Consider the following 15,581-nt stretch of genomic DNA (forward strand, 5'->3'; position numbering starts at 1 on the left):
GCTAAATTAGGGACGGCTAGCGAAGATAGCCCTCGTGTAGCTTTGCGCGAAATACAAAAACAAACAATCAAACGAGTCATTGATTGATTAAACTTGTTAAGTTAGGTGAAAAAATAAACAAACACCAACTACAAACATTTGAAGAAGAAAGCGAACGCAATCTACTTTATAATGTTACGACATTATCAGAAAGGTAAAATGGATGTTAAAATCTACTTTTAGTTTAAAAAAACCTTTAAGACTTTTTTATAGTCTTAATCAGGACCGATTCTAGTTAGTCTGTAGAAATGACTCTTTTACTCCCCCCATCCTTTCCCTCACCAACTGCTTCTAGCTGGCTTGATAACAACATTACAATTAACAAAATACAGCCCCCCAGTAGCACAGCGGTATGTCTGCGGACTTACAACGCTAGAAATCGGGTTTCGATACCCGTGGTGGGCAGAGCACAGATAGCCCATAGTGTAGCTTTGTGCATAAATTCAAACAAACAAACAAAATACAGGTCTTCAATTCTTTATATCAGTGGATCCCCAAATCTTTTAGTCTGAGGCTGCCTTGATGTGAATAAAACAGTCTGAGCCCCCCCCCCCCCAACTTATAAAAATACCTTAAAATGTGATTTATCAGTTTCGAAAAATAATTACTAATGGATTTTAATGATATCTTTGAAGTAATTTTTCTATTAAATTATGTTTTTGCAAATCTATCGAAAAAAAAACAACAACTGGAGATTTGTTTCGTGTGTCGCATTGTAATTGAAAAAAAAATATCACAAAATTCCAAATATATCATACTGGTACGTCGTACCGACCTACTTTCAACACTCTTATTAACATTTTACGAAAAGTATAGCAAATGTAGACTGACCTGTCTTACGCTTACGTTATAGGTGCTTGAGCGTGAATACATTCAGTCAGCACTCTCTCGAGTCTTGCGACCGACTGACGTGGTTGTCCCCCCCCCCTACTACTTTAGCATGACGATTGAAGAACAGTGCCGTAGTAAAAGCAATATCATCTCCTTTCACCATACTGTATGATTTAATTAATTCAACATAATTTTTAATCGGCTTATTGTTTATTTAGAATTAAAATCAATTCAGCATCTTTGTTTTCGTCCCATTTTTGCCCCCCCCCCCAACAGAAAAAGCTTCACGGCTCCCACTTTGGGAAACACTGCTTTATATCACATATCTACACGTTTAGAGCAACAGTAAAACTTATCAAGTCCACATTAGCTATCTATAGAGGTTAAAATTCGAATAGCCATTGTAATTTATCTTTAAATCAATATCGTTTTCAACTGAAACCATGCTCAGAGTTTACGATTTTTAAATTAGGTTTGGTGTGGTTTGAATTTCGCGTAAAGCTACACGAGGGCTATCTGCGCTAGCCGTCCCTAATTTAGCAATGTAAGACTAGAGGGAAGGCAGCTAGTCATCACCACCCACCGCCAATTCTTGACTTACTCATTTACCAACAAATAGTGGGATTGACCGTCACATTATAACGCACCCCCGGGTGAAAGGGCGAGCATGTTTGGTGTGACGGGGATTTGAACCCGCGACCCGCAGATTGCGAGTCGAGCGCCCTAACCACCTCGCCATGCTGGACCCTACGACAATGGTTGCAAGTAAATTTTTAAAGTTTCTATATTTCCGAAAAGCTTTCTTTTTTGGGAAACAGAAACAAACATGTTAGGGCGTCAGACATGACTGTTCATATGGTGCCATTCAGGTTGAAACTATAAACTTTAATATGCTTTTTTGATAATTTGATTTGTTTTTGGTTTTTGTTAAATGGAAAGCTACACAATGGGATATCTTTGTTCTGCACACCACGGGTATCGAAACCCAAATTTTAGTGTCTACATACTTACCGTTGAGTCACTAGGAGGGGTCGCTTTTTTAGAGAAGTATAAGCTGAAGTGGCTTGTCTATATATATTCGTGTATATGATAGGGAAATAATTATTGAAAAATTTCATTGGTGTCACGTCATAAAAATGATAATTATGTTTTACTAAGTTACCCAAAGAAATATAAAAATGGGTGCTTGTTTCAAAATCTTTCATTAGTCTCGAACCGGTCAAGTACAGTTCTTAATAAACCATACTATAGGACGTATCATCCACATAACAAACAATAGTACAATATTTTCTCAAAGTAGTCTGTCGGTTATACTCGTTTATTAACCTTGCGATAATTTTTACGAGTAAAAGTATAAGGACAGACAACTAAAAACAAAACAAAAATCAGTATACATGTACTAGATGATATAAGTCATGCTGATAACTTATGTTCGAATTTTTAGATTTTTTTTTACTTGCGTTCAAGTAATTGTATAAAGTTCACAAGGAAAAGGTTGAGCCATATTTATCATAATAAAACTGTAAGCGTTTTACTTGCATGAACGTTTTTCTTACCTGAGTTCATATAACGTCCGAGAGTCCACATATTTCAGAGCTAAGCCGCGCATGTCCAGCTGTACCAATCGTTTTAAACCACTGAAACTTACTGTTCCCAATACTTCGATTGGATTATGGGAGATATCCAGGGTGTGAAGGTCCGGCACGTAAATCCATAGATGGCGAGGAACTTCCTGTATTTGATTTCGAGACAGGTCTAGATGTCGCAGCTGTCGCAGATTGCGGAATGCGAAATTTGAGATATTTCTCAACAGGTTGTGTGCAAGTGTCAGTGTTTTCAACCGCGACAATGGAAAAAACGACAGGTCAGATAAAGATGTGTTTTTTAAATTAAACGAACGTAATGATCTAAGTGGGTATAATGGTCCTCCATCAAGCCTCAGCAAAGGGTTATGCGAAAAATCAAGGTTAATGAGTTGCGTTAAGTTCATAAGAGATCCTACCGCTAGGTCTGTTAACCTATTGCAGGACAAGTTTAAGGAATATAACATATACAAAGGATTGATCTCATCAGTTTGAATCACAGAAATATAATTTGCTGAAACGTCAATAAATCTCAAGGAATACCTGACAGGAAAGAAGCCCCTTAAAGGCGGACGGACAATTACGTTATGGGACAGATTAATCCTTTCCAATTTTGTACCCACAAAGGCACTTTCCGGGAGTGTCTGAATTCTATTGTAACTCAAGTCTACAATCCTAATTTCTCGTAGGGCCGTAAAAGCCTCTGGTGAAATTATGGAAATATTATTGTAGCTTAAGGTTAGAATCTGAAGAGGTGGTGTGCCTTGAAAGTCCGTGGATTTAACAACTGTGATGTTATTGTGATCCAAGTGAATCATCTGAAGATTGATGGCCTCTGAGAACACGTTTGAAGGAACTACAGTCAGATTATTGAACGACATAAATAAGCAATGAAGAGACCTCCCTACGCGTTGGAAAAAGCCATCAGGAATTTGTGATATGTTGTTATGGCTAAGATCCAAAGTTCGAACGTGAATAGCACCAAGATTACTTTCGTTCCTCTGAGATATTACTAACGAATTGATTAGGTTATTGGAAACATTCACGTGCATCGGAAAGTTTGAGTTGCTTACGTGGCTGAAAATATTGAAAGAAAATCTCGATAATTTATTGAATTGTAAAAATACACTGGATAGAAGCGTCAGATTGTGAAAAGCAGCAGGCTCAATTGTACGTATCTGGTTATGGGATAAGACAATGGAATTTAATATAGGGCAGCTTGTGAACGATTTGTATCGAACAATCTGCAGCCGGTTGCCTAGTAAGACAACGTTTCGGAGCCGTGGAAGTTTCTCGAAGGTTTGCGGATTTGTTACAATCAGTTCGTTATGAGACACGATTATGTTAGTTAAATTAATATGAACCTCCTTTCTGAATAAGTTTTGTGGAATTAACTTTACGCCGTTGCCTTCTAAGTCACAGTGAACTAGGTTCGTTAAGCCTAAGAGGAACGTTGAAGACAACACCGAAATCTTGTTGTGATCCATTTGAAGCCATTCCATTCTATTTAAGAACTTCACCATCAATTCGGGAGGATCGAGGTTAGTTTCAAAAAGTGATCCTAGTTCTACGCCTTTCAATGAGTGTCTAAGGGGAAGTAGAAGTCTGGAATCAACGTTAACGAGATTATTATAAGAAAGTTTCAATTCTTTTAGTGCCGGCGTGTGAAGAAAAGCGTCTTCTGAGATGAAATTAATACCGTTGTTAGCTAAGCTCAAAAATAGCAGAGTACCTCCCCAACCATAAAAATCATTTGCATAGATTTTTTTAATCTGATTATCTTGCAGACTTAAATGCAGCACTGTTTTGGAAGTTAACAAAGTTGCTCTCGGAACATTCATGAGAAAGTTTCTTGAGAGATCTAAGGTTTCCAAGTGTTCACGACACGCATATAAGTCGTACTTCTCCAGTTCTTGAATCTGGTTCCCGCGCAAGTACAGTTGCTGAAGTTGGTTCAGTTCTTTTAATGCTTTGGGAAATGTTTTCAACATGTTGAAGCTCAAGTCTAATGCAACCAGAATGGATTCTAAACCTTCAAAAGCTCCAACGGATATGGAAGACAGTCGGTTGTTTGCTAGAGATAACCGGCGTATAGTAATTTCTCGAAAAACTCTCATCGGTATAACTCTAAGATAGTTATAACTTAGGCTAAGTTCGTGTACAGAAAAGGTTCCATTAAAAACCTTGCTATTTATTTTTGTCAGAAGATTGTGACTGAAATCTAATTTTTCCAGATGGCTTATGGATAACTTCCAGTTCCAGGGAAGAGACGAAAAGAGATTACTACCCAGGTGAAGTCTTCTCAGATTTCCGAGATTAGAAAGAGCATCTGGAGGAATCCAGTCCAGAAGATTTCCAGATAAAGATAACGTTGCCAAAGAACTTGGAAAAGGATGACCTTCTAGCTTGCTAATATGATTGTTGGAAAGATCCAGTGACGAGAGGTTCCAAAGACTTCTAAAAACACCATCTTCAATAAATGAAATATGGTTGTTGCTTAAAAATATGCTACGCAGAGAAGAACGTGACCAAAGTTTTTCGAAAGCTTCTCGCCTGAGTTCCTCCACTTTATTAAAGTGTAAATTTAACCATTGAAGGTAAGAGAGTTTTCTAATTGCTTTAGATGGAAACTCATCAAGTTGATTATAACTCACATCTAACGAGGTCAGAAGATGCTCTGATGTGTGGAATGCGTGAATTGGTAGAGTTACTAAATCATTGTACATTAATCTAAGAGAAGACACAGCAGTGCTATCTAGTGAGTTATTGTTTAGCACCTGAAGTCCAGTTCGTGCAAATGTGAACTGATAGACTTCTTTAAATGGAAGCTTTGGAAGCGTTAGGAATGGCACACTCACACAGCTGATTTCTTGTTGCCTAGCGACACATGTGCAGAGTGGATTGAAAGTGCAAGGCAGGGCTGAAGTAGACACGTAATCCAAGAAACACAGCAGAAAACTAATAAGTATCCACATCAGGAACACCATCTAAAAAGTACAAAAATTCGTTATAGTATGCTTACTATAAAACTAGTGTTTTTTGAATAAATAAGAATTTATAAGTGAAAAAATAGTAACGCGCCGTTAGAAGAGACGTACAAAATAACTAACTCAATCAGACAAATAGTAGTTTTAAATGATGAGATCATTGACGAGGATTTGGTTGTAGTTTTCACTAGAGTCTGTGCCTTAACCAAGTAATATATACACACACATAAAGTAAACCAATTAGAACTTCGTGATATACAGATTGATTGTTTTCATTTCATTTTGATTCACGAATCCAAATTATAAGTGTGATATAAACATAAAGACTATCTTCACTTCTTATATAAATCCAACTTATAATTATGGTTTAAACACCAAGAGTATCTTCACTTCCTATATAAATCCAACTTATAATTATGGTTTAAACACCAAGAGTATCTTCACTCCCTATATACATCCAACTTATAATTATGGTTTAAACACCAAGAGTATCTTCACTTCCTATATAAATCCAAGTTATAATTATGGTTTAAACACCAAGAGTATCTTCACTTCCTATATAAATCCAACTTATAATTATGGTTTAAACACCAAGAGTATCTTCACTCCATATATAAATCCAACTTATAATTATGGTTTAAACACCAAGAGTATCTTCACTCCATATATAAAGCCAATTTATAATTATGGTTTAAACACCAAGACTATCTCCACTTCTTATATAAATCCAACTTATAATTATGGTTTAAACACCAAGAGTATCTCCACTTCCTATATAAATCCAACTTATAATTATGGTTTAAAAATCAAAACTATCTTCACTTCCTATATAAATCCGTGTTATAAATATGGTGTAAATACAAAAACTATCATAATTTCCTTTGTAAATCCGTGTTATAAATATGGTGTAAATACAAAAACTATCATAATTTCCTTTGTAAATCCAAGTTATAAGTACAGTTTAAACACCAAAGCTATCTTCACTTCCCTTGTAAAACTGAGTTCAAACTTCTACATTTATAGGTAACCAATAAATTATAAGCAACAAACATGTAACTCTTGATGAGCGAAATAGAAAAGTTCCTCTTTCCTCAGAAATTATGACTCGTTATATAACTACAGTCTGATGAAGTTTGTTCAATAGCTTAGTTATTTTTATCTTGGAAAAAACTGGGTTTGTATTGGCTCGACTTTGTACTCTCCTTTCTTCAAAATAAGACGATATCTCTATTTCAAACTATTTTCAGTCGTATTTAAGGAAAGAAAAAAATCCAAAGTCATTGTTATCTCAGTTGCATTAAAGTTGATTTTAAAAACGAAGTGCCATTATTTGGAAATTTGTAAAAAAAGAAAATAGATAATATCAAATTTTATACCGTTGTTTATTTAAAATATTTCAGTTCTTATGGCTTATGTGAAAGGTCACCTTAAGACACTAGTATACAAATGTTTCAGATGTGGTGATTTGGTTTAAAGGTCACTTAATAAACTAGTATAAAGGTATTTCAGCTACAGTGGTTTGTGGGAAAGGTCACCTTAACACAATTATAAATACCTGGATAGGTATTTCAGATAAACATTATGACAGCCATGTAGAGTACCAGCAGAGAGAAATATTATGACAAGGAACATAGGTTCCAGTAGAGAGGAACATTGTTACATTATTCCGGTTCCAGTAGATATAAATATTATGACAGGGAATGTAGGTTCTAGTAGAGAGGAACACTGTTACATTATTGCGGTTCCAGTAGATATAAATATTATGACAGGAAATGTAGGTTCTAGTAGAGAGGAACATTGTTACATTATTGCGGTTCCAGTAGATATAAATACTATGACAAGGAATGTAGGTTCCAGTAGAGAGGAACATTGTTACATTATTGTGGTTCCAGTAGATATAAATATTATGACAGGGAATGTAGGTTCCAGTAGAGAGGAACATTGTTACATTATTGCGGTTCTAGTAGATATAAATATTATGACAGGGAATGTAGGTTCCAGTAGAGAGGAACATTGTTACATTATTGCGGTTCCAGTAGATATAAATATTATGACAGGGAATGTAGGTTCCAGTAGAGAGGAACATTGTTACATTATTGCGGTTCCAGTAGATATAAATACTATGACAAGGAATGTAGGTTCCAGTAGAGAGGAACATTGTTACATTATTGCGGTTCCAGTAGATATAAATATATGACAAGGAATGTAGGTTCCAGTAGAGAGGAACATTGTTACATTATTGCGGTTCCAGTAGATATAAATATTATGACAGCGTCATGACAGGGGTGTGAGTTATTAGTTGAGAGGAACATTGTTACATTATTGCGGTTCCAGTAAATATAAATATTATGACAGCGTCATGACAGGGGTGTGAGTTATTAGTTGAGAGGTACATTGTTACATTATTGCGGTTCCAGTAGATATAAATATTATGACAGCGTCATGACAGGGATGTGAGTTATTAGTTGAGAAATATTATGATAGAAATGTAAGTACCATTAAAGTGAAGAACGTTTTCAATGCTTCCTATTCTTCATTGTGTTGAACCAGGCCTAGTTGCTAGCGTTTCGGGCTGTAGATTGGAGGGTCCGAGGCTGGAAATGCGCTATATCGTTATAAAATCTTTCAACAGTTAATTTCAGAATTTTAAAAAAAGTAGCGGTAAATGCGGCGAGTGATGCTGACTGGCTACCATTTCTCTCTGGTTAGCAATTCTGAATTGAGGATGGCTGTGCTCTAATTTTAGGGGTCTACGAACTGGCTATTTAGACCACGTGTCACACAAAGTGCGTGGCAAATTGAAAATATTAAAGACTGAATACCGCAGAACAATATGTATAAATATATCATTCCCGATATTTTGTGTTGCGTGCTTTCTTGCGCATAGCGTAATTACAAAGGTTTGAATCCGTATACCTGCCTCTCTTTGTGTCATGCCGTGCCTTGCACAACTGTAATTGAGTCAGTTTTTTCCCCCACAGTTTAATCTCTCTTTATTTTCGTTCTACCTTAATATAACACGCAAGGAATTCTTTCGCTCACTATTACTTCCCTGACATTTGACGTGAGAATTTATAGAAAGTTCTGCGTGCATGGACGTCCGCAGAAATTTTGCCGGGGAGGGGGTGGGGCAGAGTAATGTGGAATTGTGAAGTGAGTAAAAAATATTCATATGCTGACTGAATGAACAAAAAGTTACGTTTGTAATTTTCCAGGGGGGGGAGTTCCCCCACCGATGCCCATGGATGCTTGTACTTTTCGTAGATAGACTCTCTTTGGCTACTGATGTGGTTTAAGAAATGGTAATAGATACCAAGTGAGATAGCCGTTAATTTTACTTTCTTTATAAACGTATGAGGGGGGAGAGGTACAGTGCGTCTGGTAAAGCGAATAGAGTTTGGATTAAAGAGAAAAGTAATCTATTAAATCGACAGGCACCATTAAAAGTTGAAGGCAATCTAATATGAAGCATGATCTTTAAAATTTTGTAATAGAAGCTTACCAAAATTACATTATAATTACAGCCTCGAAATAGTTGAATAAAAAAGTATTAAAATACTAAATAAAACCAGGTGTTAGCAATGGCTCCTGCCCTGGTATTACATACATATATATATATATTAACAGCCAATTATATTACGTTTTTCTAATAATGTTTTCTTGCCAGAACATTAATTTATTAGGGCGAGAGATATTGAGTAAAGTTATATATTTTCTCATTAGATGGCGCAATGTGTAAATCTCAAGTCTGCTTCAAGTATGATGTTGTGTTAGTGGGTAGTTTATAAAAATATATAAATATAAGAGCAGTAAACCTTTTGCTTATGCGTTTTTAATAGCACATTCATTATCGGTGACAGTGAATAGAAAAAGCATGTTTAAAGGTGAAGCTGTAAATTTTCCAATAGTAAGTGTTTAGTCTATATGTTTGCTATATAGCTTCCACTAATTCTGAACAGTAGTTTGAGCTGTGAAAGATGTTATGATACTCACCTTGACCAATAGTCAGAGCAAAGGAAAAGGCCTTACTATAACTATGACAGGCTGACCAGTTGGGCCAGTAAAAGAAACCGCAATCTTATCAATCACCAGCTAACAAATGATTTCTACCAATTACAGATGATTTAGGGACAGTCTTAATGATGGATAAACGAAGATGAAATTAACAGCAATTGCCTAGTATAGCGTGGCACTTGTGGATGAAGTCTTGGAGGACTAATATACAAAAGTAGCACGGATGGAAAAGATTACAACATAAATTTAAACAAATTTGCACACTGTTCGAATCACCTAACCTACTTACTACGCTGCAGGAATTGGAGCATTATCCCAAAGTTCCAGAAACATCCTTCTTTCACAAAATGAAAATGCCAAAACTACTTGACGAAGCCGGCAGAAACCAGCTACGATCAAATCTAAATAAAAAAACAAAAAGGAAGAATACTCAAGAACACCAAGTCTCAATTTTAGGAAATATTTGCAGCTACTGTAAGAGGTGTGGACATCTTAAACCATTATTTCACACGCTACACAATGAACCTGGATAACATCAAAATAAACAAGGATGTATCTAAGACCACCACTGTAGTACACAATTTCAGTTCCATAGTCCTCACCGATATTGAAAACAAAATACTTAACTTGGGCCTGAACTTCGCCACCCCACTCAATAAACTACCAACAGTTGACATAGTGGCCAATCTAGAATTGGCGGCTCAAAACCTTCCCATATCTGTAGGAGAAAATCGTAGACACGAAATTTATGCTATTCTAAGAAACGCCAAGAAATCAAAATTCAACATTACTCATTGTCTTGAATCGTCTAAAACGAGACAACATCATTAAAATTTTACTTGCAGATTAAATAAATAGCACAATAATCTTATATGCAGATGACTAAAACAACAAGATTTAACAGTTAATAAGATGGTCACCAGCACAGAAAACTCAACAATCATCGCACAGGAGAGAAAGAGAGACTCGTCAATAGAACGCTAAGCAAACTCAAAAACCAAAGCTTAATCATTGAATACACTACCAAGAGCCTAAGAACCGATGTATTTCATAGTTTTAGAGACTGCCTAAGATGTACAAACCCAACATGCCCCCCCCCACTCGCTCAATCGCCAGTGCTTTAAATTCACCTTGCCATCACTTAGCTACTATTTTTTTTAAACTACTCTATCACCACTACGGGGTAATACTAAACGCCATATTCAACAACTCACAACATTTCACTGAGCAACTCAACGCCAAACATATCAGATCCCAGGATGTCCTTGTCAGTTTTGATGTCTGCAGAAACACCCTCCACATCACCAAACAACAGCTCTTGGGTGATAATTCTCTTACACACAAAAATGATGTGAAGATAGAAACTATTATGAAACTAACCACAGTTTGTCTACAATCCACATACTACCAATACAACTATGACCTCTTTGAACAAACAGACGGCCTTGCCATGAGATCACTACTCTCTCCAATTTTATCAGACGTTTTCATGGAAGATTTTTAATACAGAGTCATCTCTTTTATTGACGAGAAACCCAGCTTTTACAGATGATACGTTGATGACACAATTGTTATCTGGCCCAATAATCATAAAAACGTACAAACTTACTAGCCTTCTTACAAAACCTTAACTTCACAGATAACAAGTACAGAATAACGACAGCCTGCCGTTCCTTTATATTGTTACGTCTCTGGTCGTTGGTTAATTTTCCGTAGAAATACTTTCCGAAAAACTTCAGCGATACAAGTCCTTTCTTAAATAAAACTAGTTTATTCTTTCTCAATACAACTTTGCAATACACTTAATTTCCACAGTCACTTTAACTTGAACACACGCTATAATTCACAACGATTCACGCACTTTACTTACGCGCTTGGCTCAATTGTCTTGACTGTATCTCTACCTGTCTGTAATTCGAGTTCCGATTAATCGTCTCACTTTATCTGGCGCGCTTATATACAGGAATAGAGGGCGTCTAGCAAATACTGGATTATTCGTGATGTTCCCCGATCCTTCTAGAAACTCATTACTGTCACCAGCGTCACGTGACTTCCGCTGTCGTAACAATATTTTCATCGGCACACAAAATGATAAACTCACTAGAACTACATACGATAAACGCACTCTTATTGTTAGATACTTACATTTCCAGTTTTAATATCCATCTTCTGTTAAATGCAGTATTATTAAGTGTTTGAATAACACAACGGAAAGTCTCTGCGACGAAAACTTCGCCAAAACTGACACAACACAAGTTATTATAAACAGAACGGGTATCCTTCTAGTTTCATTATCAATTACTTGACGAACACAAAAATACAAAGTGAAGCCACAGATAAGAAACAAAACAAAATAAAACAACAATACTAACACTGTTTGCTTCCCGTATGTGCAAGGGCTAAGTGAGAAGAACGCACGCTTAACCAAAAAGTTAAACATTGATGTCCGCTAAAAAATCTTACAGATCATTCAGATCTATCCTTATCTAAACTGAACAAAGAACATCTGATGACAAACATAAAATGTCATTTACGAAACACCATTTCCTGTAAACAGACCTACATCAGAGAAGACACTGGGACAATTACTGACTCAATGATTCAGATAACTTCTGGGAAACAAAAAAGTCAAAGAATCCTTCTACATCAACATGATGAAACCATCGCTAAACATTCTGGAAATTCGCATTTTGTGACTACCATCGCTCACTCCACCAATCACAGTACAAGAATCACCAGCCAAGCACGTCATCACGTCCACCCCAATACTCTTAGATAGTATACAAGCCACTTCACATTTCTTTGTTCATCTGAAAGAGTTAGTTACTTAACCGTTGGCTATTTGACTAGTGTTTTCAACATTGAAACTTACTGTAATACTACTTGTCTGACCAGAAGTTAAGTAATGGTTCCAGTAATTTAATAAATCGTGATGGATGCAATAAACAGTCTATCAGTGGTTCAGCAATAAAAAACAACAACACAAAACATGACGTTAACCATTTTCAGCTGATCAACGGTTTTAGTAATGAAAGAGATTATAATCTAAAGGCATTTGAACAGTGGCTTAAGAAGTAAGAGAGAAAACGATCCTGACTAAACTGAACTAATGGTTTAATCAATCAAAGAGGTCACTATCTGTACAATAATCTGAGTTCTTTACAACAACAACAACAACAAACGTTGCTCTAACTGATGATACTTGTTTTATTTGTAGTAATTCATGGTGATGGACAGAAAACTTGCTTACGTACTATTTTTATAGACAAAAATACTGAAATAAAAACGAAAAATGGTCGTCGTAACGTTTATTTTGTTTTACTGACCATTCTCGATAAAACCTGCTAACCAAAGCTAATCATTAAACTGATTTGCGCTATTTCAACAAATGTAATTTTAACGAGAAGTCATTGACTAATTCGAATTAACTTTGAACTTGTTGGATATTCATATTATTAATTAACTATAATCCTAGGTTAAAATTTTCATGAACATACTTTTCAGTGCACTTGTAAGTTATCTATTATCAGAAAAAACAACAACAAACAAACCCGTAAAGTTGATTGCTGATTTTTGTAATACAAAATACGAAAAGACCTGTGAAGGAGAAAAAGTATAAAGAGTTATAATTGTAAATGACAGTTGATTAACATGATTGCCTCTGGGTGGCGCTATCTAAGACGACATGCTTTTGGAATCGCAAAGAACTACAACTGAAACCTACACATTATGCATGTAAAATAGCTTTCAGTATAATGTTAGGGAGCATACAACTCTTGATAAAAAACATACAACTCTGTCTAAGGAGCATAAAACTCTACTTATGTAGAATACAATTCTAGCTAAGGAGAATAAAACTCTACCTATGTAGAATACAATTCTAGCTAAGGAGCATAAAACTCTACCTATGTAGAATACAACTCTAGCTAAGAAACATATAATTCTAGCTAAGGAGCATAAAATTCTATCTATGTAGAATACAACTCTAGCTAAGGAGCATAAAACTCTACCTATGTAGAATACAATTTTAGCTAAGGAGCATAAAACTCTGCCTATGTAGAATACAACTGTAGCTAAGAAACATATAATTCTAGCTAAGGAGCATAAAATTCTATCTATGTAGAATACAACTCTAGCTAAGGAGCATAAAACTCTACCAATATAGAATACAATTCTAGCTAAGGAGTATAAAACTCTTCCCAAGGAGCATAAAACTATAACTCATGAGCATACATCCAAATTGCTTTAAGAATATAATATATTGTCTAAACTAGTCGGAGTAACATTTTTCTCAATCTAAACACATACACGGTGTCCTTGATTCTTTTAACCACATCCCAGCAAACATGCTGCTTGCTGTCCGCGGGGGGTGGGTGGGGGAGTGGACTGCTTGTAATAGTGTTTCGACATCCCTGGAAATCAAGTGAAAACCTGTAGATCATATAACATGTTTTCCTCTGACAACCGCGTTTTTCTTACGACTGTTACATGAAGACCGACTTTTGGGACAGCCTGTAGAATGAATGATTTAAGTCTCTTACTGTCTGTCATAGAAAAATTATAACACATACATTGAAAGAATAAATGATCATCAAGAATACCTTGAGAGTAGGTACCAATACTAAAATTGACTACATCCATGTTGATCCAATGTGTAACAGTAATTTGTTTAATGTTTTTATATAGATTGTTCAAGTACATTCAATGTTATTTTTAATAGGTATAATAAAATTCCGCTTTATTTTACATGTATGTAAAGAAATTTCAGATCAGACCATAACTTTTTTTCCATCTAATTTACATCACTCTTAAATATAGTGAACTTATAGTTTTACATATAGCTTAGGACGGCCCCCCAGTGGCCCAGCGGTATGTCTGCGGACTTACAACGCTAGAAACCGGGTTTCGATACCCGTGGTGGGTAGAGCACAGATAGCCCTTGTGTAGCTTTGTGCATAATTAAAAACAAACAAACAAGCTTAGGACGAAACGATATTTTAATATCTTAAACGAAATCACGGTTAAGAATAATCTCTCAGACTGAAAAATCAAATCCAAACGTTACTTTCTTCCTGTTTCAGGACAGAAAAAAACACGACGCAACGAAAAATCTCCTTTGATGCTAATTTCAGCTAGTGGAAGATGAATGAAGCGCGTATGGATACGTTCATCACTGGTGAAAACAAGTTCAGTACAACGTAATAAAAATAATTTAAAAAAGCGAAAACAAATTCCGCATCTTTTAAAATAACATTATTCAGTGTGAGGATTACGAAGTTTGGTAAATTAACACCTTATAAATTGTTTCAAAAAATCAATACTGTTTTTTATTAGGCAGACAGAGTATCAAACATTAACGACTGCAAAACTGCTCTGCGCTTTCCGTTACTTTAGATAAAGAAAATATGAGACCGGATTTGGAGTAGAGCTCTTTAATTTGTTTGGATTTCCCTTTTGTCAAATCTGCATGAGCCATTTCGATTAACTAGAAAAAACGAAATATACTGAAAATTTTTGCAATAAGGAACACTCGCAAAACTCATGTTCTAATAATGGTTGATTTCTGAGCGTCGAATAAAAGATTTCCACGTTCTAACCTTTGCTTTGTTAGAGAAAAGAAAACAAATTATTGATGTTCGGTTTATATATATATATATTCTCCGCGTGGATGCCCTTTTCAACATTTTTAAAAGATGAAAAAATGATTGATAGTTATTTGTAAAGTAACTGACTTTCTCTCTCTTTTCTCGAGTTCTCTAGAATAAAAAAAAAGAAAGTATAAGATGCATCAAAATATACTTCACGAAAGAAAACTTACTTCCAAAAGACGTTTTTATCTCCGCAAAAAACAACAACTTTATTGCTGAAAATGGTTAGAGAAATGCTCTAATGTTTATGTATATAAAAAGTTGAAATAGTTACAATCAACGAAGTAGAAAGCTAATATATATATATAAATACGAGTATATAGTTAATTCATATCTCTTCAATTATTCCTAATAACGTACAGAGCCTTATATATATATAGCTGATCATCGAAGCTAGTTTTACAATTGCAAAATTATAATAACTAGCAGAGACCCACAAAACATTTCCGGCCAAACTAGTATTTTTATCGTAACAGTAC

General features: G+C 35.4%; 1 protein-coding gene across 1 annotated transcript in view; it reads right to left on the reverse strand.

The window, feature by feature from the left end:
* Nucleotides 1-15,581, reverse strand: part of LOC106466466 (chaoptin-like) — a 38,998-nt gene that overhangs the window by 5,263 nt on the left and 18,154 nt on the right. Inside the window, exon 2 of the mRNA XM_013926752.1 lies at nt 2,427-5,440. Coding sequence (XP_013782206.1) covers nt 2,427-5,440 — 3,014 coding nt within the window. The remainder of the gene's footprint in view (nt 1-2,426; nt 5,441-15,581) is intronic.

The sequence above is a fragment of the Limulus polyphemus genome, unplaced genomic scaffold (assembly GCF_000517525.1).
Source record: "Limulus polyphemus unplaced genomic scaffold, Limulus_polyphemus-2.1.2 Scaffold2267, whole genome shotgun sequence".
Lineage (NCBI taxonomy): Eukaryota > Metazoa > Arthropoda > Merostomata > Xiphosura > Limulidae > Limulus > Limulus polyphemus.